Raw genomic sequence first — 26,632 nt, forward strand, 5'->3', positions numbered from 1 at the left:
CAAATCAAACTGGTGAGAGCAAAATAACTGATACAGTCCACTCCATATATTCTTACAGTCTTACTGTGGACAGATACATATTCTGGAAAACCATTTTCCTGGTGGTGACAGTTACTCTTTGTAAGTTACTGTTAAAACTATCCACCAGGCAATAAGGATCTGTCTATAGGTGCCACTTCTAGAGGATAGTGCTGTATGCACCAGATCTTTCATAGAACCCGAAGACAAAACAAAGCCATTTTTAGTGTAAGGTCATGATTAGGAAAATATTTCACAGCTGTTCACCCTACTGCCACCATTAAGCACCAGTGTGTTGTAGGGCTGGAAACTGCTCGACTTAAACACCTCATATGTAAGAACCCCGGGTACCTAGTGGCCTGGAATGTTTCCTGCTTAAGTGTCAGGCATGATAGCAAGAATATCTACAAAGGACAGTGTTCAAGCCTTGATTTGAATATTGTGCATACTATGGTTGCTGTGTCTTTTTGTTATTTTATTTTTAAGAGAACTAGCAGTGAGAGTAATTTGTTATTTTTATTTTTAAGAGATCTAGCTGTGAGAGTAAGGTGCACATCACAGGTCTAAATTTGTGGCCCAGGTTTCAGTGATGAAGCAGACCCCTGCAAAGACTTCAGGAGTGTCTATTGTTCACATACGATTTCATTTTTCTTGTTTGTTAGGGTAGTGGGGAAAGATGAGGAAACAACAAGATTTTGAGAACAAATGTGTTTTTGCTATCAGGTGCTGTGTATCTTCAACCTTTGGCCTTGATTCTGAAAATTAATCCTAGGTGCTTCAGCTGGTGTCATGAAATGTATTTATTCCATAACATTTATCTACCCTTTGATTGTAAAAACAAACAAACAAACAAGCCTCAAAACAGTACTGAATTGGCCTTGTGTAGGACCGATGCCTGAAAGAATTACAGTTGGTACATAAGAAAGTGTGCAGTGTGCTGTTCAAAGAGTCTTGGGTCTAAAGGTTCCCAGATGGGATAACTCTCGAACTGTGTGGAAATTAATCTAAGCTCCTCAGAGGAAGAGTGGGGTATATACCTAACTCATAGAACAATTTCCCCTTTATTCCTATCAATACCTTTGATATTAAATAAAACCAAGTTGGACCGGCAACAATATGTTGCAGGGTAGAATACTTCCTGCTTAGGATGCCAGCTCCATTCCAGTGAGAGCCAGTGTGGTGTAGTGGTTAAGAGGGGTAGACTCGTAATCTGGGGAACCGGGTCCGCGTCTCCGCTCCTCCACATGCAGCTGCTGGGTGACCTTGGGGTAGTCACACTTCTCTGCAGTCTCTCAGCCTCACTCACCTCACAGAGTGTTTGTTGTGGGGGAGGAAGGGAAAGGAGAATGTTAGCCACTTTGAGACTCCTTTGGGTAGTGATAAAGCGGGATATCAAATCCAAAGCCGTTGTCGTCGTCCTCCTCCTCTCTTCTTCTTCTTCTTCTTCTTCTTCTTCTTCTTCTTCTTCTTCTTCTTCTTCTTCTTCTTCTTCTTCTTCTTCTTCTTCTTCTTCTTCTTCTTCTTCTCCCAACATTCTGTCAGTATTTCACAGACATTGAGATGGTGGTGGTTAAATTTATTGAGGTTGCTGAGTTCTTATTCCGCCGTTTTGTCCACCTTAGGTTTTTCCCTTCCTTAAAGTTCCCCTAGGGCTGAAGATTTCTCTGTCTTGTGGGTTGATGCTACCATTTTGGCTGCATGAATTCTGCCACTCGCACCATAAACTTTAGAAATAGTGGAAGTGATCATTCTGACAAAGGAGCTGAGAAGGTGATTTTTTTTATTTTTTGGAGTTCCAGATTCAATATTTTCATCTGACAGGATGAAAGGAAGATTGTGATGGATGGTTGCCATCCAAAGAAAGTTGCTCGTTTACACTTAGCTTTGGCATTATGTGCAAACTGGGCAAATGAATGGCAAATAAAAGCAGCAAATAACACCTTGTGCCTCTAAAGGTTTTAATTTTAATTTCTAAAAAAAAGAAAGGAAGGACCCAACCTGCAATACTGTTTTGAGAGGTAGCTTAAAACAGTTGCAAATATGTTAGGCTTGTTCATTATAAGTGAGAAGATGCACATATAGCTAAGTTTTGCAAACTGTGGTGACCACTGTGTGTCGAAAAATGAAGGGCGGTTAGTAACTGCTTTTCTTCAGGGTTGTCTGGATCAGGCCCACAATTTTCATATTAAACATACGCTCTGAATGCTTTTCTGATTTGCGTCTCCCTTTTCAGGTAACTGATACCTCAGAGCATGTCTTGCCTTTTCCAGCTGTGCCCAGAATAACCTAGGCTATGTCAGCACTGTGCAGAATGATGAGCAAAGCTTGCCTTTAAGACTGAACAAATGATTGTTTAGCTGAGCAGCGTAAACCAGATAATGCAACGCGTAGCTTCCAAAAGCTCTCCTTTTTCGGGGGGGGGGGGAAGGAGACTCATGGCTCTTCCGGCCTTAGTGTGGTTTCTAAGGCCATTACGATATATGGTTTGGTATTTGACTGCAGGAAGTAATTTCATTAAAGCGATTAATACTTGCATAAGATAAATATGCAGAGATTATAGGAATTACAGTTCCCCTCTCACACTTCTCTTTACATAATGGGTTACCTCTGTGCAACCTCAGAGAGCAACCAGGCTGCATTAATTAACTTTCTTTTTAAGCCGCTGGTCATAATTACACTGATGGCATCAGTCATCCATCATGTGTTGCACTCCCCCTTTGTAATGACCACAATAATTCATCCAAATAACTAGGAGCAGGGAGGTTGATCTGATAATGATAATGAGTAATATACAAAAAAGTATTTATCATTAAAGCAATCTTTGTTTTAGGAAAGAGTAATTCTGCAGTTAATCGATTCTTAATGAGTACAGTATCTGTAAATCAAGAAAGTGCATAACCTTTGTTGTGTTGTTTAGTCGTTTAGTCGTGTCCGACTCTTCGTGACCCCATGGACCATAGCACGCCAGGCATAACCTAGATTCCCTATTTATTATTACACCGTATTATACGTACACCATATTATTACATACCCTTTACACAATTTCACAGAAAACGCCCATGTTCCCAGTTGGCCACCTTAGTAAACCAGAAACGATGAGTTCTCCTCCCATGTGAGGTTGATCACCAAGAAACTGAATGAGCACGTCTGATTGCTGTCTGAAATGTAGTAGATACTTCCTTACAGCTGATTCAGACATGCAGCAGAATCCCATGGTGCAGTATTGGACTGCATGTGAGGGAATCACAACATTTTATTTTTCCACTGAACAATGGTTATCCTGAACCACGGATGGGGTACTTGTGGCCCCAGGTGTTGCTAGACGACAACTAGCACCATCTCTGCCTTGGCCATGTTTGGCTTGTGGCTGGTGGGAGTTGGAACCATAGCTGCCAAGTTTTCCCTTTTCTCGCGAGGAAGCCTATTCAGCATAAGGGAATTTCCCTTTAAAAAAAGGGAGAACTTGGCAGCTATGGTTGGAACCCAAATGCACCTGGAGAACCTCAGGTTTCCATCCTTGGCCTGACCTATTCTCTGTGATATGTTAGGTTTTTGCATTCTTCATTTTCACAGTGGAACTTTTAAATATGTGAGCTCCACAATAAACAAATATTTGATAGTGTAGTATTTGTCTAGACTGTACCTATGTGATTCTGGCCATGCATTACTGCATCTCTTGGGAGTAGTTGTAGTTAGTTTTCCCTCCTGAGCTATCATGTGTCTGTGTGTGTATGCAACAGTTTGAGCAAAATAGAGGTAGATCCATTACAGAGGGTCTCCTTTTTATCAGTTGGAAAGTGCTTTTTAACTTCATAGGAAACGGCATGGAATCTGAAAGAACAGCGAGATTGACAGCTGAAACTGTAATAGCTGAGGTTTGATTTTCACCTATAAAATGTACATTCACTGCAATAAGTGGCAGTGATGCATGCCTATAGATTTGAGTGAACATTTTCTCCTACACACACAGACACACAAAAAAACACCCTTTTAAAAAATAACTAAGTGACAACCTGCATCTTTCCCAGGTCTTGTTTCTAGATTGTTTTGTGTGTGTGTGTGTGCGCGCACACACACACACATCTAAATAGTGTAAATGCATGCCCTTAAGACCTTACAGCACACACATACACATTCTAACTTTGGACATGTGCTTCATGTTTCCTAAAAGGATGAATAGATCCTGTTGTAGTAGTGAGGGTGATCAGTGAGAGCTCAGTTAACTTGGCCTGGGAGCGGAGGGTTTTTAACGAGCGTATGTAAACGTGGCTGGTGAAATTATTCTCCACCTGGTACCAGTTAGTCCACATAAACAAAGCCTTGTATGACATCCTGTATTTAAAAACAAAAGCGATGTGTAAAACAGGATTTATAAATAGCACATTCATGCAAATGATCCCATACGTGGAGCTCTTCTAAACATACCAAGTCTATGATGTGGGACTAAATTAGAACTCTGTGTGGAATAATGGGAGCAGACGTCCTGGAAGTCCGGGCCACTGAAATGCAGCTGTGCTTTTGCTGCATGTGATCCTAACCAAAGAAAGGGTGTGAGTAAAACTTTCCCATGCAAAAAGATTGTGCAGGTGGGGTTTGGGGTGTTGTTGATTACGGTACTATCAAAACACATCCAATAGCATATGGAATCGAGAAGTGAAAGGTTTTAAAAACTTTTTTTCCAAAGCAGAGCTTGTTGGAACAGGAAGTTCCAAAAGCAGCTTGGTGTCATTTCACATGCAGAAATGTTAGGGTAGCAGGATGTTTCCCAAGGCCACACTTCATTCGAGTTTTAGAGTCCTCACTTCTGCTTCAGAATTTGTCCTCTTGGTGACCGTTCTTCGAGAACGTAGCATTTTAATTACTTCTGCGACTGGAAAGCTAAAAATCACACCATGGGAGAGGAGATGGGGGGGGGAGTATTCCAAAGGCCAGTTTACACCCAACACATGTGGATCCTGTGCACATAGTATGTCCTTACTGGCACAGGTATGTGGTAATATTGTGAACCGCCCTGACATCTTCGGATAAAGGGTATTATACAAATTCAATAAAATAAATAAATAAAATATTGTGGGATTCAAAACAATACTTGCTTCTGCATGTGATGCCTGAAACAAATTCACTTGAAAAGCTCATCAGATCTCTCCCTAGCCATTCATTGCTTGTGCGAATCCCATAGGAAAGCATTGAATGTTTTTTGAATATTTTTTTTTGCCCATAGGAACGCATTAATTGAATTTCAATGCATTCCTATGGGAAACCGCGATTTGCTAGACAAATTTTTCATAAAACGCATTCGTCTAGTGAGGCAACCTCCGCTAGAAAAAACCTTTCATTAAGCGGAAATTTCGTTAAGCAGGGCATTTGTTAAGCAGGGCATTTGTTAAGACTGTTCTCTGTCTGTTTTCAGTATTGGTTAACCTCATCAACTCACCTCCCAAAAGAGGTTGTTTGAACATCTTGCTGGTTATTATTATCGCTAGACGAATTTTTCGTTATAAGAAAAGACCTGTGGAACGAATTAAATTCATCTAGCGAGGCACCACTGTATAAGTTTGGCAGATAAATAAATGTGACCTTGTTTTGGGAAGGAAGTTCCCTTAATTTCAGACTGCAGCAGCTTGAGGCGCTACCTCATTTACATGTCTCTGAGTTGGGAGAGCGAATAGTTGCAAACTAACATCAGTGACAGAATAAAATAAATATGAGTTCATAAATGAAGAGTCAGGCATGCACTGTCTTAGATTATCTATCATAATTACTTCAATATTTTTTCCTGTTTTGTCTTTGAAATGTTCCAGAATTGATCAGGAAACGATGGGTTTAAACAGCACAACTCTGCTTCTGGGCAGAAATGTTTAGAGGCCACACACCACTTTTCTTTTTTAAAGTGTCCATGTTTGTTATTGGAATAAGCAAAACATGTTTACTAGGTTTGTAAAAGCTCTTTCCATGCTGGTTTGAATAAAACTCCTCCTAGCAGTAGTTTGGATTAACGTAGTTTACAGCAAAATCTCTGCCACAGGAAAGTTGCTATGTGCACACAGAGCAATTGGGTAAAATGTTTTCTTGATTTAAGCAGATGCAGGGCAGAATTGCTTAGAGATGCATGCAGTTGAAGCATGCAGTCATAGACTCAATTTAGCCAAGCAGTTTTCAAAATTAATTCTCTTTCTCATGTCCTTCTAGTTCACGGTCATTATGTTTCTAAAGCTTTTCCTACCTACTAGCACCGCGTGAACCAGTCAATGCTTCTCTCGATTCCTTCCTCCCGTTAACTCCACCCTATGCCTCTACATAACTCCATCCTTATTTCAGGCATCATTATATCTCAGTATATTGTGATGTTTAGGTGGTGATATGTTGCAGTGTTAAAAACCAGATATTGCCCAGCCCCTAGCTTAGAAGCCCAGTGTTGTCTCCTTGACTGAAAGCCACACCCCCAGGGGTCTTTTCCCAACACCTGCCATCTAAGCGGAGTTGTCAGGATTTAACCCTTTGGGTTTTTGCTTGTAAAGCACATGTCTTCCACTGAGTTATGAGCCCTTCTCCATGAGATGCCAAAGGTTCATCTTTCTAAGACAATGTGCAGATGCTAGCTTCCCCATGTTCCAATTTGATTGCTCCTGGGGTACCCTCACATGATGGGGATGTAACCATGACTATTGCTCTTGGGGGAGGGGAAGAATATCATGGAAGAGAAAAAAGACAAGTTAGCCTCTATTCTTCCTCTATTTAACAAGGTGCAAGTTCAAATATTTTCTCACCCAGGACCTAAGCCTCAGTGGGCTATGTGCCAGGAACAGGAACTCTATATAGAATCATAGAGTTGGAAAGGGTCCACAAGGGTCATCTAGTTCAACCCCCTACAATGCAGGAATCTCAGCTAAAGCATTCATGACCGATGGCCATCCAAGCTCTGTTTAAAAACCTCCAAGGAAGGAGAGTCCACCACTTCTCGTCGGAGTCTGTTCCACTGCTGAACAGCTCTTACTGTCAGAAATGTAAAAAAATTCCTTCAGTAGCACCTTAAAGACTAACTAAGTTTATATTTTGGTATGAGCTTTCGTGTGCATGCACACTTCTTCAGATACACTAGAAACAGAAGTGTCAGACCCTATATATATACAGAGGGTGGTGGGGGTGGGTGGGAATGGGAGATGGGCTGATGGGAGTGGTAAACCTGTAGATGGCTGTTAATGGCTGCTGATGGCTGCAATTAGTCCTGGGCTGAGGTGCTAAAGAAAGCTTGATCATGCATAATGAGATAAGAATCCGATATCTCTATTCATCCCAGGTGCTTCCATGGTTTTAAGCTTGGTAATGATTTCCAATTCAGCAACTTCCCTTTCCAGTCTGTTCCTGAAATTTCTCTGTAATAAAACAGCTGCTTTGAGATCTTGTATAGAATGTCCTGGGAGATTGAAGTGTTCTCCTACTGGTTTTTCAGTCTTATGGTTCCTGATGTCAGATTTATGTCCATTTATCCTTTTGTGTCAGAAATGTATGAGAGATGTTGCCATAATATTTTTTTAAATGGTTTACCAATTTATTATCTTCTACTTGCTGTAAAAGCAACCAGTTTTTTCTACCACTTATATAACACACCAAGTATCTCTGTCGCCAGGAGTACAGCTGCTCGAGACCCTAGGAGGGTGGGGTTGGGACGTGAGATGTAAAATGTTCAGAATGGATAGGTTTGATCTTCTTGCAGTCCATGGGACTCTCAAGAGTCTCCTCCAGCACCATAATTCAAAAGCATCAATTCTTCGGCGATCCGCCTTCTTTATGGTCCAGCTCTCACTTCCATACATCACTACTGGGAAAACCATAGCTTTAACTATATGGACCTTTGTTAGCAAGGTGATGTCTCTGCTTTTTAAGATGCTGTCTAGGTTTGTCATTGCTTTTCTCCCAAGAGGCAGGCGTCTTTTAATTTCGTGACTGCTGTCACCATCTGCAGTGATCATGGAACCCAAGAAAGTAAAATCTCTCACTGCCTCCATTTCTTCCCCTTCTATTTGCCAGGAGGTGATGGGACCAGTAAGCCTAATATAGAACTTTCCATGCCGATGGGGTCACATTTCTGCCACGAGTTGCTAGCACTTCTTTAGATTCTTATCTGTGGAACTGCATTATTGCCTGTTGATTTTGCATTTGTAAATCTGGCCTGTTTCTCCTTTAGTCACGATTGTATTAACTCACCGATGTAGGTGTTGAGGAGCTATCATAACCGCTTAAAAATATAAGTAGCTGATAATTGCCAAATTTAAAAATAATACTGGCAGTGGAACATCTTGAAATGATCAACAGTGGGAGATGTGAATCATACACCAATATGAGTAATCTAGAAATAGACCGGCGATACTTTGAATTGAGTCTGTGGTAGCAGATTCGCTTTGAGTACTGATTCCTGAATAATTTCATCTTTCGGCTTGTTTTTGTGCGTCTTCATTTGATTATTACAGGAGTGTCTTTAGATGTGTGTCTGTGTTGCCCACTCGCATCATTTACATTCAATATTCTGCTCACGAAGAACACCAGTTGCAACTGGAGCAGGATGGTATGAGAATAGGGGCATGAGCCAGAAATTAATGTTACTCAACAGGAAGGATCAGGCAGGTGGTGGTGGGATTCAATGAATCAAATTCATGAAACATCCAATCTAGCAATAAGTAACAACCCCCTCAGCACAAGGTTTTCTGCTTATGCAACAGGACTTCTAACTGCGCCCTTTAAAATTGTTTTGGAGGTTCACACAACCCCCTGGAGCAGATTTAGGCGAGGGGGCTGGGCAGGTGGAGGACAGTTCCCGCTGCGCAAGAAGATATCCTTGCGCTGATTGAACACTTACTTAGCGGTCCTTTGGATACAAGCCAATGTATTTTTGACCCTGTGACCCCAGCATATTCCAAGGGCAGGTTTTGAATGTCTACTTCATATAAGATATCCCCCTAAGATCTTAGATTGCCGTTAATAGCGATGCAGAATTCAAGTTGAGATTCTGCATTTCCAAAGATAAGATTCTGTAGACAGTTCATCCCACCTTCTTGTTCAGGAGCCAGCCTTAAAAGAAAACTTTGAGTCCGATATTTAGAGCAGCTTCAACTCATTACTGTGTCGGATCACATTTGCGTGGCACTCTGCCCATGAGATAGTCCTCCGGGAGAGGCGATTTTCACCAGTTCCTTCTGCAGAGCCCTGCTGTCCTCCTGAAAAGCTGCTCCAGAAGGACAGAGGACTGCCAGCGCTGAGAGCTCTAAGGGAAATTGGCAAAATCTAAAACGCTAAACAGTTCTGAAATGTCCAGTAGCAGTGAAGCTGTTTAAAACTGCCCCTGTGTGGTGGTCATAACACACAAAGCCAAATATGTTTGAAGTGAGCTTCAGAGCCCTTCCCTGTGTCGTGCATTTTTGCTGACTTTACATACTATACTGTGGCATTGCTTAATGGTGTTATGTGGACTGGTTATTTCTCGTGCCGATTTTGCTTCCTTCCACTTTGGGCACTTTGTACAGAAGGATTGGGTATAAATAATGACTAATGATTTATTTGCATTCATTTCAAAATCCTGCACAAACAGAGCTTTAGAACGCCGCATGACGTTCCTTCTGATTATTTCTTTCTTGGCAGATGACAGCATTTCTGCAGCAAGTACATCCGATGTCCAAGACCGCCTTTCGGCTCTTGAACTGAGAGTGCAGCAACAAGAGGATGAAATCACAGTGCTGAAAGCAGCTTTGGCTGATGTTTTGCGGCGCCTTGCCATCTCCGAAGATCATGTCGCATCTGTGAGGAAATCGGCACCAAGTAAAGGTAAGGCAGGCCTCGAGTGCACATGGTTTGGCATTCATTTGGGGAATGTTTATTGATTTAAAAAGAATTTGAGGGCGGTGCGCAGTAGCACGAAGGGAAAAGAAAAGCTAATTCACAGAACACATTTTAATAACAATCATTAAAATATAAAGCAAGACAAAGGCAAAAAAGGAAACACAAACAAACTAACTAAAAAGCAGACTAAGGCAGCTATCAGTTCTTGTAGAAGATTAGTGAAGCTAATTGAGCTTGACCCCAATGCACCATAGGAATGTAAAAAGCTGCCTTATACAGAGTCAAACCATTGGTCTGTTTAGCTCAGTATTGTCTGCACTAACTGTCAGCAGCTCTTCAGGGAACCTGAGTGCATTTTTATTAATGTTCTTAATTGTTAAACGTAGAATTGTAGAGTTGCAAGGGACCCTGAGGGTCATCTAGCCCAACCCCCTGCAATGCAGGAATCTTAACTAAAGCATCCATGACAGATGACCATCCAACCTCTGCTTAAAAATCTCCAGTGATTCAGAGTCTACCACCTTCCAGCGGAGTCTCTTTCACTGTCAAACAGCTCTTACTGTCAGAAAGTTCTTCCTGATGTTTAGTCGGAATCTCCTTTCTTGTAAGTTGAAACCATTGGTTCGGGTCCTACTCCCCAGAGCAGGAGAAAACAAACTTGTATCCTACATATGACAGCCCTTGAGATATTTGAAGATGGCTATCATATTTCTTCTCAATGTCCTCTTTTCCACGCTAAATGTACCCAGCTCCCTCTATTGTTCCTCACAAGGCTTGGTTTCCAGATTCTTGATCATCTGGGTTGCCCTCCTGCACACATCCCACCTTGTCAAGAATCCTTTTTAAATTGTGGTCCCCAGAATTGGACACAGTACCCCAGATGTGGTGTGACCAAGCCATAATAGAGCGATACTATGACTTACCTTAACCTGGACACTAGAATAGCATTAGTTTTGTTTGCTGCTACATTACACCATTGACACATTTTAAGCTTGTAGTCTGCTAAGATCCCAAGATCCTTTTCACGTGTACTAATGGCAAGCCAGGTGTCCCCCTGGCTTGTTATATCGCTATTGGTATAGCAGTCACTTAGAATTAACATAGGTAGGGTTTATAGGTCCTTTCCCCAAGGTGCTTACTTAGAGTAGGCTCACTGAATTAACTGGGTCTACTCTGAGTATGATGCGGGTGGCGCTGTGGGTTAAACCACAGAGCCTAGGGCTTGCCGATCAGAAGGTCAGCGGTTCGAATCCCAGCAACGGGGTGAGCTCCCATTGCTTGGTCCCAGCTCCTGCCCACCTAGCAGTTCAAAAGCATGTCAAAGTGCAAGTAGATAAATAGGTACAGTGGGAAGGTAAACGGCGTTTCCGTGTGCTGCTCTGGTTCGCCAGAAGCAGCTTTGTCATGTTGGCCACATGACCTGGAAGCTGTACGCTGGCTCCCTCGGCCAATAATGTGAGATGAGCGCCACAACCCCAGAGTTGGTCATGACTGGACCTAATGGTCAGGGGTCCCTTCACCTTTACTCTGAGTATGAGTAACATTGAACATCAAAGACAGGAGTGCCTGGCGTGCTCTGGTCCATGGGGTCACGAAGAGTCGGACACGACTAAACAACAACATTGAATAGCATCCTAAGTTCATTGGCTAGACTATGGCTTAGAATCTTCTGTAATCCACTGAAATTCTGTGGCAGCTTGCCAGCAGGTTCTTCACAGACAAGTTGGCATGGACGTTCCCTCAAGGCAGAATCTCAGAAAACCACAGACACACTTTCTCTAACGCAACCTTTCCCAACCCGGTGCCCTCCAGATGTTGAGAACTGCAGTTCACATCAGCCCCAGCAAGCATGGCTGCACTGGCTGGACCCGATCAGAGTTGTAGTCCAGAACATTTGGAGACCACAAGACTGGAGAAAGAACTAGTTTGTGAGCTGTTTTCAACATGATACTGTTGAAAATGTATGAAGCTTCTCTCTATCTGGACAGAATGTTTGTCCACCTGTCTCAGTACTATCTATTGTGACTGTTAGTCTCTAGAGTCTCATACAGGAATCTTTCCTAGCCTACCTGGAGATTTTGTGGCCTTTTACATTCAGGGCATGTACTCTACTGCTGTGCCTTCCTCATAAAAATATGAGAAAAGCTAGCGCTGGCGATGAAGAAAACGAAGTGTGCGTGTTGAGGGGTGAGGAGAATTTTAGAAGCACCTGTAAAATGCAATTTGCACATTTTTAAAAACAAACAAACAGTAATTTTCTTTTGCGATCTAGCCACAAATTAGCAGCTACTTCACCTGCATACTATAATATTAGCAATGGCAAGAATTGCCATGCTGCATTGTTAGAAATGTTTATTGGCCGTATTCCACAGTAAATGTCTATTGTCATTTGTGGATGCAGTTAATAACATTTCCCAGAAACGGTTTCGCAGCACCAAGAAAGCTATACCGCAGAGGTAGGTGCTAGTTCCTCATTACTTGCTAATTTGGGTCATGCATCTGGCTCCACTGACAGGATATGAAGGAAATACTTTGCCAGCAAATAATCAAATGCATATTCGGGCATGGTACGAAACATCACCATCGTAGCACTAAGTCTGCTTTCTGTAGGTATTCGTTCTTCCCTCCCCATTTAAAAAAAAAAAGAGCAATATTTATTCAGCCCAATACAAATGAAAATGATAAAGCTATTGGAACTTCGCAGTAGTTTTGATACATAAAATGTGGAGGATTCACAATACCTCCAGAGCACATGTCTGTACTTAACTTGAGAAAGGGTAATATATGCAATTCCTTGCCACAAGCAAACCTCTACAGTAAATATGTTAGCAATTTCCGAAGATAAATTAAATATCAGTAAAATGAAAAAATGTTAGTAATTCCCAGGTGATTACGCCAAACTCTGACTCCCATCTGCCACCATTTTGTTACTTGTGTGCTTCAGTAATTTCTATCTTAGGTGGGTCCTGGGGGCAGAAAGTTTGAGAAACCCTGATATAGGCCACATCTTGTATTCTTGTGCATCAGCTGGGAGCACTGTTATACAGTGGTTCCGCTCCTTCCTCCTGGACCGTGTTCAGAAAGTGGTGGTGGGGGATGAGTGTTCAGACCCCTGGGCTCTCACTTGTGGGGTGCCTCAGGGTTCCGTTCTCTCCCCCATGCTTTTTAACATCTATATGCAGCCGCTGGGAGAGATCATCAGGGGGGTTGGGCTGGGTGTTCATCAGTATGCGGATGATACCCAGCTCTACCTCTCTTTTAAATCAGAACCAGTGAAGGCGGTGAAGGTCCCGTGTGAGTGCCTGGAGGCGGTTGGAGGATGGATGGTGGCTAACGGATTGAGGTTGAATCCTGACAAGACAGAAGTACTGTTTTGGGGGGACAGGAGGCGGGCAGATGTGGAGGACTTCCTGGTCTTGAATGGGGTAACTGTGCCCCTGAAGGACCAGGTGCGCAGCCTGGGAGTCATTTTGGACTCACAGCTGTCCATGGAGGTACAGGTTAATTCTGTGTCCAGGGCGGCTGTCTACCAGCTCCATCTGGTACGCAGGCTGAGACCCTACCTGCCCGCAGACTGTCTCGCCAGAGTGGTGCATGCTCTGGTTATCTCCCGCTTGGACTACTGCAATGCGCTCTACGTGGGGCTACCATTGAAGGTGACCCGGAAACTGCAATTAATCCAGAATGCGGCAGCTAGACTAGTGACTGGGAGTGGCCGTCGGGACCACATAACACCGGTCCTGAGAGATCTACACTGGCTCCCAGTACGTTTCCGAGCACAATTCAAAGTGTTGGTACTGACCTTTAAAGCCCTAAACGGCCTTGGTCCTTGTGACGACCCTGGTCCCACTCTACCTTACTATCACTGCGACACAGGAATCCAGAGGGGAAAACACCCACCCTCTTCTCCTGCCGCCTCAAAAATAAACCCCTTTTCCTGATGGGCTTCTAAGTAAGGAGAGCCTTCCAGCCTACGTGGCCTGGTACCTTAAGAAACTCTAGGCTGTCCCCCAGGAATAACCTCTTGCCTCCTGTAAAGGGTCTCCCTCAGTTGGATTCCCCCACTGTAGAAGTTTGCCCTAGGCACTCTGGCAACTTCTTGGCACCTCAGGTTACCCTTCTGAGCCTCCTCCGTGTAACTTCAGGACACAAACCACCACCTCCCTGCCTGAGGTGAGTTTGGCCCTCTCTTGAGTCACCACGGCTGTGAGTCCTGGTACCTCGCTGGAAAAATACAAACAGACCTCTTGTTGGCAAAAACAGAGATGAAGTTTTATTGTGTTAAAAACATAAGTGATTCTTTAACGTGTCATTTATTAATTAGCTTTGTTCCAGTTGTACAAAATAAACACAGTCAAACATTTAACTTTAAGTTTTCCTAGCCTCTTAACTGTCTTCATATAAGCCACCACATAACACCACACCACACCTTCCTCCCTCTCCCTCCTAACTGACCAAACCGACACTCCCTCCTTTCAAACCGGGCACAGTCCCGCCCCCATCAGAGTTCTATGCCAGTCAGGCTGGAGGTGGGTTAACTCTTTGCCAGCCGGGCAGAAATAAACATTTTAAAAGTGCTTCAATTTGTCACATATCTCCCCCACCACAAAGACATTGCGTCGGCTTGCTCTTAACTAACTAGAGCAATGCCAAAGCAATGGGCTTGGGGTCCAAAATACTTCAAAGCATTCTATAACATTCATATTACAAAGTCAACTAAATTAACATCTCATAAACTTGTACACAAATAAACCATGTTTGGCATGTGTTAGATTATAACTCCTAAGCACAAATGTTTTGCTAGGGTTATCACCGTTTCATATAATACTTTGCACCATTCTATACCTCTCAAAAATATACCTAGACAAAGCGTCCGCTATGATGTTTTCCTTCCCACTTATGTGCTTACCCTGTGTCTATTTTATGAGTTGCTAGGTTGGTCCTCCCTGGGATGTTTGAGAAGCTCTGAGCAAACTGAGCAAGGACTAATTTTAACTGCTCCTTTTGCTCTGGGGTCAGACTTTCATCGAATGACACCTCTGCTAGAGTTGTGCCCTTACTTAGCTCTCCCCACCCAGTTAAATGAATTCCTTGTGTCATCTTCCCCTTTACTTGTAACACCAACTTATTTCTGTCAAAATAAGGCTTAAGTAAGTTTACATGAAAATTTTTACATCGGTCCCCTTCCCCATCTAACTCTACTAAATAGTTCACCGCTGATATCCTCTCGACCACTTTGAAGGGACCGTCCCACGACATCTCCAACTTCTTTCGACGTCTTGTTCTTAACACGAGCACACTGTCACCAGGCTGGAAAGTTCTGTCTCTTGCGTGTGCATCATACCATTGCTTCTGTCGACGCTGTGCCTGCTGCAAGTTGTGAGCAGCTTGCTCCCGTAGCTCTTGAAGGTCGCTCTGCAGCTCCTGTAGATACGTCACAACATCAGGGCTGTCGATCTGCTCCTCCCCCGACCACGCTGCTTTCATCAAGTCTAGGGGTCCTCGTGGCTGTCGTCCAAATAGGAGTTCAAAAGGACTGAACCCTGTGCTCTCCTGCGGCACTTCGCGATAACCAAATAGGAAGTGTTGCAGCCTCTCATCCCAGTCGTTAGGATGATTGATGGAATAGGTTTTTAGCATCCGGCTCAGGGTCGAATTAAATTTCTCCGTCAAGCCATTCGACTGTGGATGATAAGCCGTAGTTTTAACATGCTTAATCCCACAAAGAGTTAAAAGCTCTTCCATGGTCTTGGACGTGAAGGATGTCCCTAAATCTGTTATAATTTCTTTGGGGAATCCCAGCCTTAAGAACACCGACATGAGGGCTTTTGCTACAGTCTTTGAGTCAATGTCCTTTAGAGGTATTGCTTCTGGATAGCGCGTAGCATAATCCACTAGGCATAAAATAAATTTATTCCCCCTTTTCGTAACTCTGGAGATAGGCCCGAGGATGTCCACTCCTACTCTGGAAAAGGGCTCAGTAATTACGGGAATAGACTGTAACAAGCCTCGCGTTTTGTCCGCTCTTTTGCCTGCTTTTTGGCAGATCACACAGGACTTGCAATACTCTTTGATGTCTTTGCCCATCCCAGGCCAGTAAAATCTTGCTTGGATTCTATCACTAGTCTTTCTAATGCCTAGATGCGCTGCTGAGGGTGCGTCGTGTGCCATTTGTAGCACTTGCAACCGGTAAGCTCTTGGCAACACTAACTGTTTCTTCCTTTCCCAAACAGCAGCAGTTTTCCTCCTCCTAGAAATTCTATACAGTCTTCCCTCAATGGTGGTAAATAAGCAGGGGTTCTCCACAGTTACTTCGGCATTAGGACTTTGTGCTTTACCCCACAGCTCTTTTATAGTTTCATCCTCTTTTTGATCACTCAAGAATTGGGCACCGTGCTCCTGGACCACTGGCACGCTAATCAGCCCTTCATCCTCACCAGGCTCTATGGGTGACTCTATAACTGCAGGAGGATTACTCTCAGTGACTTGAGACTGTGACCTAGTTATCACTTGAATACGGTGCTTCTGACTAGCTAGGTCATTCCCTATTAAAAAGGGTACCTCCAATTCATTTAGGATTCCTACTCTCCATTTGCCACAAAATCCTTTGTAGGTAATATCAACTTCAGCTAATGGTACTTCAAAATGTGGGCCCCATATGCCTTTTAAACTATAGGACTGACCCTTGAGGTACTGCTCCTTTGGAACAAATTGTGATTTGACAAGTGAGACTTCTGCTCCTGTGTCCCTCAAACCTAAACAAGACTGACCATTTAATTCAATTGGCTCCATGTAATCTTGGTTGCACTCCTGCTCAGCCCTCCAGACCTGTAAGACCTTAGAAGTAGTCTCAGCTGAACTGTCTGCTTTCTCTGAGCCTTCTGTCTGAGGCGAGCTATTTTCCTGTGACTGCATTACCAGTTTTACTTGTTTAGCTGCAGAAGGTGTAGTTTGCGACTTAACCAGCAGGGGGCACCTGGCACGTACATGGCCCTCACGATTACAGAAAAAACAAGTGATTTTCTTAGACCCTGTCTTGTCAGAAACTGATTCCCTGACAGGAAAATTTTCTTGCCTGTCTTTATTTTCTCTGTTTCTCCATGGATTACCCTTCTGTGAGTGTTTTGGGAATGCTATTTCATTGAAATCTCCTTGTAGTTCGTCTAAGACCTCAGCAACCTGTGCCACAGTTTTCAGTTTTTTATCCCTCAAGAACCAACGTAAATTGCTAGGGATTTGCTTAAAAAATTGTTCTAAACAAATTAATTGTTTTAACTCATCAAAGTCCTTCACTCCACTCCCTTGAATCCATCTGTCAAGTAATTTATCTAAGCGGCTAGCTAGTTGGGCATAAGTCTCTTTATGTTCCTTTTTTGCCTCACGAAAAGCCTTTCTGCTTTGTTCAGCCGTGAGTCCACATCGAACCCTGACCCTTTGCTTAAATACTTGGTAACTTGACAGCTCTTCTTCCCTCAGGTCAGCATAAATTTCACTTAGTATCCCACAAATTTGAGGTCTTAAATAAAGCATCCAGTTCTCCTCAGGTATTTGAAATTCCACACAAACGCGTTCGAAGGTAAATAGAAACGATTCGACATTATCGTCTTTTCCAAATTTGGGGAACCTTTTTAAATTAATTGCGATACTATCATTGTTAACTGGACTCCGAGTTAATTCTGATCTCAAACGTATCTCTTCAAGCTTCATTCTGTCCTGTTCTAATTGAACCCTTAACCTCTCGGACTGCATTCTCTCCTCAGCTTCAATTCTAGCTTTTTCTCTCTCACTTTCAGCTTCAATCCTAGCTTTTTCTCTCTCACTTTCAGCTTCAATCCTAGCTCTTTCTCTCTCACTTTCAATTCTAGCTTTTTCCCTCTCACTTTCAGCTTCAATTCGGGCCATCTCAATTCGTAGTTTCATCAGTTCTACCTCAGAACCTGGGCTTCCCTCAGCCCCCTCCGTTCTTTCATCTCCTTTTGCCTCTCTGGGTTTTCTTACGTGAGTCATTTTCCTCACAGGAAAATCCTGACAGACTCAAACCAAACTAGGCGCGTGAGCTTTGAATTTCGATCCCGACGCTGCCACCAAAAATGTGACGACCCTGGTCCCACTCTACCTTACTATCACTGCGACACAGGAATCCAGAGGGGAAAACACCCACCCTCTTCTCCTGCCGCCTCAAAAATAAACCCCTTTTCCTGATGGGCTTCTAAGTAAGGAGAGCCTTCCAGCCTACGTGGCCTGGTACCTTAAGAAACTCTAGGCTGTCCCCCAGGAATAACCTCTTGCCTCCTGTAAAGGGTCTCCCTCAGTTGGATTCCCCCACTGTAGAAGTTTGCCCTAGGCACTCTGGCAACTTCTTGGCACCTCAGGTTACCCTTCTGAGCCTCCTCCGTGTAACTTCAGGACACAAACCACCACCTCCCTGCCTGAGGTGAGTTTGGCCCTCTCTTGAGTCACCACGGCTGTGAGTCCTGGTACCTCGCTGGAAAAATACAAACGGACCTCTTGTTGGCAAAAACAGAGATGAAGTTTTATTGTGTTAAAAACATAAGTGATTCTTTAACGTGTCATTTATTAATTAGCTTTGTTCCAGTTGTACAAAATAAACACAGTCAAACATTTAACTTTAAGTTTTCCTAGCCTCTTAACTGTCTTCATATAAGCCACCACATAACACCACACCACACCTTCCTCCCTCTCCCTCCTAACTGACCAAACCGACACTCCCTCCTTTCAAACCGGGCACAGTCCCACCCCCATCAGAGTTCTATGCCAGTCAGGCTGGAGGTGGGTTAACTCTTTGCCAGCCGGGCAGAAATAAACATTTTAAAAGTGCTTCAATTTGTCACAGTCCTGTATACCTGAAGGAGCGTCTCCTCCACCACCATTCAGCCCGGACACTGAGATCCAGCACCGAGGGCCTTCTGGCAGTTCCCTCATTGCGAGAAGTGAGGTTACAGGGAACCAGACAGAGGGCCTTCTCGGTAGTGGCACCCGCCCTGTGGAACGCCCTCCCAGCAGATGCCAAGGCAATAAGTAATTATTTCACTTTTAGAAGACAACTGAAGGCGGCCCTGTTTAGGGAAGTTTTTAATGTTTGATGCCGTACTGTTTTTAATATTTGTTTGGAAGCCGCCCAGAGTGGCTGGGGAAACCCAGCCAGATGGGCGGGGTATAAATAATAAATTATTGTTATATTATTATTATTATTATCATTCATCAGTAGAAGGACAGCTGATATTTCATCTAACTCGTTGGACATACATGCCACAGTTTAATATATGTACTATAATTTATGCATTGGCTGATACACCATCCACATAGCCTAGTGAACTGATCAACAGATCCACTGGAAACTGTCTGGCACCTGGGAGGTCCAGGTGAATTTTATTATGTTGAAAGTTTATAACTTGTATTAGAAAACCACCCAGGTCCTGTTGGCTCTCTGTAGGCCATCTCCTGGCCAGACACTCTTCTGTGAAACCTATGGAAGGGTGTCTTGATATCTCGTCCTCCTGTGGGCTTTCTGTCCCATACAGGAAGCTCAGAAGTGTTGTAGACTGGCAAAAAAAAGGTTAAACACGAACACTTAATAATGTTTTTTAAGGTAAGAGCAAGAAGAATAGAGAAACCCTGTCGAATCCTGTTTCCTGGTTTCCCACAGGCACCTGAGGGACCACTGTGAGAACAGGATGCGATACAAGATGGGCTAGCAGGCTCTTTTTATGATTCCAGGAACCCCTCCCTGAAAACCTTTCACTGTAGTTCTGCCCTCCTGCCCTCACAAAAGTGGGAGGGAGGGAAACAGCCCTCCATTCACAGTTTCATGAATGTGTGGGTTTTGCCACAGCATTACTTAAGGTATCTCTGTTGATCAAGGAGTTAATCTATTATGTGTGTGCGTTATTTAAAAGTACTTTGCATCTAGGTTCAAGCAGGCCAAACAGATTGAATATAATGAGTTGGCTGAAGGCTGTAATCCCACCCAGAAAATGCTTTTGATGAAGTAAGATGATATTATAAGAGGATCCATGGCAAGTACATGAAGCAAGTTGGCATTTATAAAAGCAAATTTGTTGTTTTAAGAGCCATTAGCAGCATTCTAATGCCTTTTGTTATAGGCAGCAGTTACACAGTAATTCTTATTCCAAAGTAGAAAAGCATAATAAATGTTTGGGCCACTAATTACAGGAGCAGCAGGCTGTTTCAAGGTCTTAAGAATTAGGTGGGTAGCATGAAGCAATCTTGTAATCTTGTGTGGAAAGCACATTCAGCATTGTGGGCCACAATTAAAATATATAATATATGCCAGGCTGAATGCTTCTTGGGTGTTGGTTTTTAAATGTAATCGTCTTTACACGAATGCCTTGCTTGCAGTTCATGTTATATTCATTCTGCATACATAGCTGCCAAGTTTTCTCTTTTCTCGCGAGGAAGCCTATTCAGCATAAGGGAAAATCCCTTAAAAAAAAGGGATAACTTGGCAACTATGTCTGCATATGGACCTTGTGCTGGCAGCCTCCTGTAGCAACACAAGAGCTCAGTTCGGACGTCACACCAAGCCATGGTTTACATGAACCATAGTTTAGAACCCCAAACCATGATTTGTATTTCCAAACTATAAGACAAACTAGAGTTTTGAACTCTTTGTCTGTTTTGGTTTTCCGTCTGCTCAGCTCTTCTGCCTGCAGAAACAGCTGTACCATATAGAGACAGAATTATGGCCGTGTCTACAGTTTGTCAGTTCAGATGTCAGTCGTGGCAACCATACTTAAGATTCCTTTGCCATGGTTTGGCATGATGCCCAAAGGAGCAAAAAAAAAAAGAGAGAAGGCAGGTTTGATCTCAGACTGCTTTAAAAACCAGCCATGCTATTTGGCTGATTGGAAGAAATATAATTCTTGTGGCCAGCAATGCTCATGGCAAGCCTTCAGGGCGGGGGGGGGGGAGAGAGAGTTCAAGAGAGAACTGACAATTCTGTTTCTATTAGATCCATAAAAAGCAGGTGGGATTTTTCTGAAAGTCTCAATAAAAGAAGAATTTTATCTTCTGCAGCAAAAATTATTTCTGGAAGCAAGCACATTTTAATTTATCCAAATGTCATTGTGAATTTTGGATCATCTTATGTAGAAACGATATTTATTTGAAGAAAACTAGAGAAAAATGAATGGATTCAAAATTGATAATACCCTCTCCCCTCCCCCAACTCCACCCCGGAAAACACTTATAAACAGAAAAGGTCAATTCAGTTATTGGTGTAGATTTTACAGTACTGTACCTAAGCAAAATAGGGTGCAAATACTGTGACCAGGAAAGATACTTAAAGATTCCGAAGCAGCTGTTATTACTTGCACGTTATCGATGGAAACCACTTCAGCCACTGTGCATTTACCCTGAAAATATATATTAAAAAATGGAAGCAGAAATCTTGCAACAGAACATTAAATTGGAGGGGAGGGGAGCTTCCAGAAAACTGTCTGGCAAATCACAGAAGTTGGTCTAGGTTCAGCAGTATTTCAAAGTGATTCATGCATGATTAGCCAGTTACCCAAGTCCAGTTTGGGGAATCTTGGTGGCCTGGCCATGGTTCAAGCTACCATAGTTGCTGAGTGTATTGTCTAGAGTCTAGACCAGTCATTTACCTCATTGACTGAACATTGCAAGGGCAACAGAGGGCCCTTTAAACTCTTTGGATTGGCTGTACAGCCCAAGGTAATCTGCAGGTACTCCATGAGGTTACCTACAATGCCCACTTCTCTCTTGTCAATCAGCCAGTTGGAAGGTACATCAATTACTGTCAATTTCACATGTACAAACGTCACATTTCTGAATGCCAGAAACGTGGTTTAAATTGCCTTTCCCCAGTCTGGTGATCTCAATATGTTGCAAGACTCTTAACTCCCACCAGTCCCTGTCAGCATGGCAATGGTCAAAGGTTATAGGGATTGCAGTCCAACAACATCTGGAGGCACCAGGTTGGTGAAGGGTAGATTTTTATTCAGCACTTTGTGTTTCACTGCATCAACAGTTGCACAGCCTTGTTCATTCTACAAGTTTCCTAAGGATGCAGAAATCTGCATATGCAAACCAGAAACCTACAGTTCCCGTTTCCTTTCTTCCCTTTTATCGGTTGCCTTAAAATGGATGTGTATGCATTCTGTGAAGTAATAAACTGGAATGTTGGGATGAACAAACAAATATGGAAGGAACAAAGTGCTAAGTTCAGTTTTATTTCTTCATTCACACTGAAGGATTGTTTCATCATATGCTGAAGACTCAAAGTCTGTTTCTTTAGGGGTGATTTTTTTCAGTACTGAGTGTTGTCTTGTTTTGTTTTGTTTTGTTATGCTGAAATAATTTTAATTAATCTGTCTTCACCCTCTGTTTGTTTAAGTACATTTTGTCTTCCGTGTCCTTATCAAATCCCATGACTTTTCAGTTCCACCTGCATGCAGTTGACATCCAGGTCTACCCCTCTCTCTTTCACTACCCCAAAATATCCCCCTCACCCCAGTTCTACGTCTCTGGTATTTCTGCTTTGTTGTTGTCTCAAACACAATCTGTGCAAGACTGAGCTTCCCTTAGTTTCCCCCAAGCCTTCCTCTCCTGTGCACATTCTTTATCAATTCCTTGGCATCCCACCCTGTGGAACAAGCACACTTTGATTGCTTTCTCTCTCTTGCTTTCATTACCCATATCCAGTCTGTTGCCAAAACGTGTAGCTTCTTCCTTTTAAAGGTAAAGGGACCCCTGACCATTAGGTCCAGTCGTGACCGACTCTGGGGTTGCGCGCTCATCTCGCATTATTGGCCGAGGGAGCCGGCGTATAGCTTCCAGGTCATGTGGCCAGCATGACAAAGCTGCTTCTGGCAAACCAGAGCAGCACATGGAAACGCCGTTTACCTTCCCGCTGTAGCGGTCCCTATTTATCTACTTGCATTTTGACGTGCTTTTGAACTGCAGGAGCTGGGACCAAGCAACGGGAGCTCACCCCGTCACAGGGATTCGAACCGCTGACCTTCTGATCAGCAAGCCCTAGGCTCAGTGGTTTAACCACAGCGCCACCTGGGTCCCTTCTTCCTTTTACAGCACTGCAAAATACGGCCCTTTTTCTCAGTCACCTCAGCAAAAACTCTGGCTTCCTAGCACCTAGACTACAGTAATCTTTCCCTTTCCTTGTTATTCTCTTTCGTTGTTTCATCTTGGTCCCTCCCCTTCTATCCAGCGCTGTCCTGCAAAAACCAGTTTGGAGAGACCTCTCTTTTTCCTTTGATTGTACGACACACTGTCTTAAATGCCTTCACTGTATTAATGTCATCTCCTGGATCCAGCGTGATCCCCCATGTCCTTGCCTTCAGAGTTCTTCGTGGTCTTGGCTCCAGTCTCTCAGCCCTTGCATCCCAATATATCCCTGCACCTGAGCTTCTCTCCTCCAGTTCTACCATCCTCCAGTGGCTGAGGATCTCTTTCTTCGGCCAAAAGGCTTCATACTTGTCTTTCTTGCTGCCTGTATGCTTGGAACTGTCTCCCAGAACACCTGTCTTGCTTTCTTCACATTTTCCACGAAGACCTAATGTGTAACTGAGCTTGCAAATAAGCCTAAGTAAGTGTAATTGAAATACATTGCTATCAATGTGCAGATGACATGCATCTCTGTTACTCCATTTCATCTATGTCAGGGAAGCGAAGTGTCTTGGAAGAGGGCAAGGAGATGAACGAGGGCTAATAATTTGAAGCTTATTCCAGACAAAACAGGTGCTCCTGGTTAGAAGAGAGGCGGATTCTGGATTTGTTTTGGGATGACTTTTAATGGATAAAACTAATTAGTGCAAGGATTTCTGTCTGTGCAATGGGACTTCCGCTCTTTGTCCAATCCCATCCCATCCCATCCCCCCTCTGTTCTGGGGAGGAGTGGAAGTCCTGTTGCACAGACAGAAGTCCTTGTGCTTAAAGGATAACTTCTTTGGACACAACCCTTTGTTTTGGATGGGGTGTTAATCCCCTTGAAAAACCAAGTTTATAATCTGGTGATGATCCTGGATTTGGGGTGCCTTTTAGTGTTCTAAATTCGCAATTACTGTAGATTAAAACCACAAGGTGATCTCTTAATAGGCATTTAAGAGCTAGTGTGCTGTAGCACTTAGAACGTTGGAACAGGAGCTGGGAGATCATGGTTTGAATTCCCACTCATTCTTGAAATTTACTGGGGGCCTTGGACCAGTCACTACCTCTCAGCCTAACCCTACCTCACAGGGTTGTTGTGAGGATAAAATGTGGAGATGGAGAACTGCGTACGCCCCCTTGAGCTTCTTGGAGAGGAGGCAGGATATAAATGAAATAAACAATTTTTAACTCCGACCTTCCCCAGATGTACTTTTTTTGTAGTATTTTTTCATGAAGAAATTATTTACACATGATAGGTTCCTATACTGTATATCCCTACCAGCAGAGGTTCATGCAGGAAGATCAGCAGCATCTCTTGTTTCTGCTAGGATGCTTTGCCTTCTGCAAAGTCTCGGAATGTCAGTATTTCATGACTTTTCCCTTCACACTACAAAATGTTGGCACTTGCATAGTATGCCAGAAATCGACAAGCTGAAAGCAGAGGAGGAGGAGGAGGAGGAGGAGGAGGAGGAGGAGGAGGAGGAGGAGGAGGAGGAGGAGGAGGAGGAGGAAGGTATACTCTGGTGCTTGTGGCTGCCAACGAGATAGATTGCACCACAGCTGGTGTCTGGGAAATGCATTAGGACCTCATAGGGTGTCAAAATATATGTAACATAAGACTGCAGGCCCGGAGTGCAAAGACATGTCCACAGCACACACAATGGCACTAGTTAGAGACTGCTTGGATTAAGCCTGCATTTGAAGGGCAAGATGAAGGCTACTGCGCTCCCTCTGAAAAAGCTGCTTCCAGGCTGAAAGCCTAGTGTAATGCATCTGACCCCAGAGGAAGATAAATGGACCATGTCCTCTTGCTCAATGTGGAGGCTGAGAGTTGGCTTAGACGGAATCTCTAATGGCGAAAAATTCTTTGCACTCCATGTGTGCGGAGAATAGGAGAGTATAAGTATGCGATATGTTATCTGTCTCCCACATAAGCAGCGTTTCTGGAGATGCAAATGTGTGTCACAGCTGGATGGAATTGTCTTACAGGAGAAGTACAGCCAGGGTTCAGTTTACATTTGAATGAATGTACAACTTTTGCAGCGACTTTGAAACTGGATGACTCCCCCCCCCCCATTCCTCTTTTCTTTCTTTAGAGGATTTCCTGTAATATCAGCTAGAAACAGACTCTTTACATGTTGATTTGGGGACTATGTTGACAAATAACCAAAACCTTTTTTGAGTAATGATCTATGGTGCACATTTACCCCCTGCAAATTGCAGTTTCTGTTGTTCAATTTCCTTTCTTTATGTGCTTTAACATTGACTTATCAGTACAAAGGCTGTACCAATGGTTAATTCTAACCAGTGTTTTCATTCTTAATCAGGGTGCGTACCCCAGTTTCAGGACAACCCTTGTGGTTGTCTTCTGCATTGAGTTTAATTATTTTCTAAACAGTCACTCAGAATTAGCATTTTGCGAACATTTAAATTGATGAGAGAGAAAGGATTTTGCACAGATTTTTGCAAACTCCCCAGTATTTTCTAAAGAATTGAGTAAAGAATGCACAGGGAGGTTTTATGCATGCATTTCTTGATTGGACCTGTGTTGGATTTGAGAAGCTGCTTAAAGCCACTCATTGCAAATGGATCTTGCAATGGAGAATTTCTGGTGGTATATTTTATTCTTAACTGCTCCTAGATGCTAGAGGTCAGTGGCCATTTAGGTGGCTTCAGAGATACTCCCAGAAGCAATGGGATGGAGTGCTTCTCTTTGGATTTCTTTTGTAATGTCATGGAGAGATAAGTGGATACCAGATGCTTTGGATACTGCCCAGGAAGTATGAAAAGCGGAAGCGCTTCTCATTCACACTTACTCACAGCTGCCGTTTCTATTTTAATGTAGAAGAGCCTACATTTGTTTCCCCCTTGAAGAAATTATTTATGAATGTAATAAAAAAATTCCCCTGATTATGTTTTTCAGTGGGTATGAATTATGAGTAAAATAATGGACTTCTGATTAAATGTGAAAGATGCTTCGATTTTTGCCTTTAAAAATTATTCGTAGGAGCCTTTGGATGAGTTTTGCATTAACACACATATAGAGGCCATCAAGTTCAGATAGGGGGTTGGGGTGGGGAGATGATATGAAACAGACCAGTTAATCAACAGTTTATGTGCCTACAAAATTGAGTGTTGTGAAGTATGTCACAAAGAAAATAACAGACCTGACAATAGCCCTGTCCCTACAAAACTCTCACTCTCTCAACTGACAGGATCACACCAACTATCTTAACCGCATGTCATGCGCAGTGCCCCCTGATGTCTGAGTGCACAGTACAGGTATCTGTGCAAAGTCTTCTGGAATCTACAAGGGTTCCAGATTTTGTTGACACCTTCATGCATACAGCTATATACATGAAATCTCCCTGTAGACATGCTAAATGTGTAGGCATCAGGAGGTGAGGCAAGCTCAGGTCCGGCTCTAGGGGTAGGCTGGGGGGTGCCGGGCCGGCAGGGGGGCGCCAGAGCGATCTTCGCACCACGGCGCCAGGGCGTCCGACATGCTTGAGACGGCCCTGGGCAAGCTAGCATTTGCTAGTCAAGGCTAGTCAGTATGGCTGATCTGTTCATGCACTGGTGGAACATGTGCTTTTTCTGAACAGTGCTAATATTT

The 26,632-nt window shown here is 43.3% G+C and overlaps 1 protein-coding gene across 5 annotated transcripts in view; it reads left to right on the forward strand.

Annotated features, from left to right (window-relative positions):
• Positions 1-26,632, forward strand: part of EML4 (EMAP like 4) — a 162,683-nt gene that overhangs the window by 75,591 nt on the left and 60,460 nt on the right. For all 5 annotated transcript variants that reach the window (XM_035111226.2, XM_035111227.2, XM_035111223.2 and 2 more), the window contains exon 2: positions 9,652-9,834. In XM_035111226.2, the coding sequence (XP_034967117.2) occupies positions 9,652-9,834 (183 nt within the window). The remainder of the gene's footprint in view (positions 1-9,651; positions 9,835-26,632) is intronic.

Source organism: Zootoca vivipara, chromosome 3, assembly GCF_963506605.1.
Source record: "Zootoca vivipara chromosome 3, rZooViv1.1, whole genome shotgun sequence".
NCBI classification, from domain to species: Eukaryota; Metazoa; Chordata; class Lepidosauria; order Squamata; family Lacertidae; genus Zootoca; species Zootoca vivipara.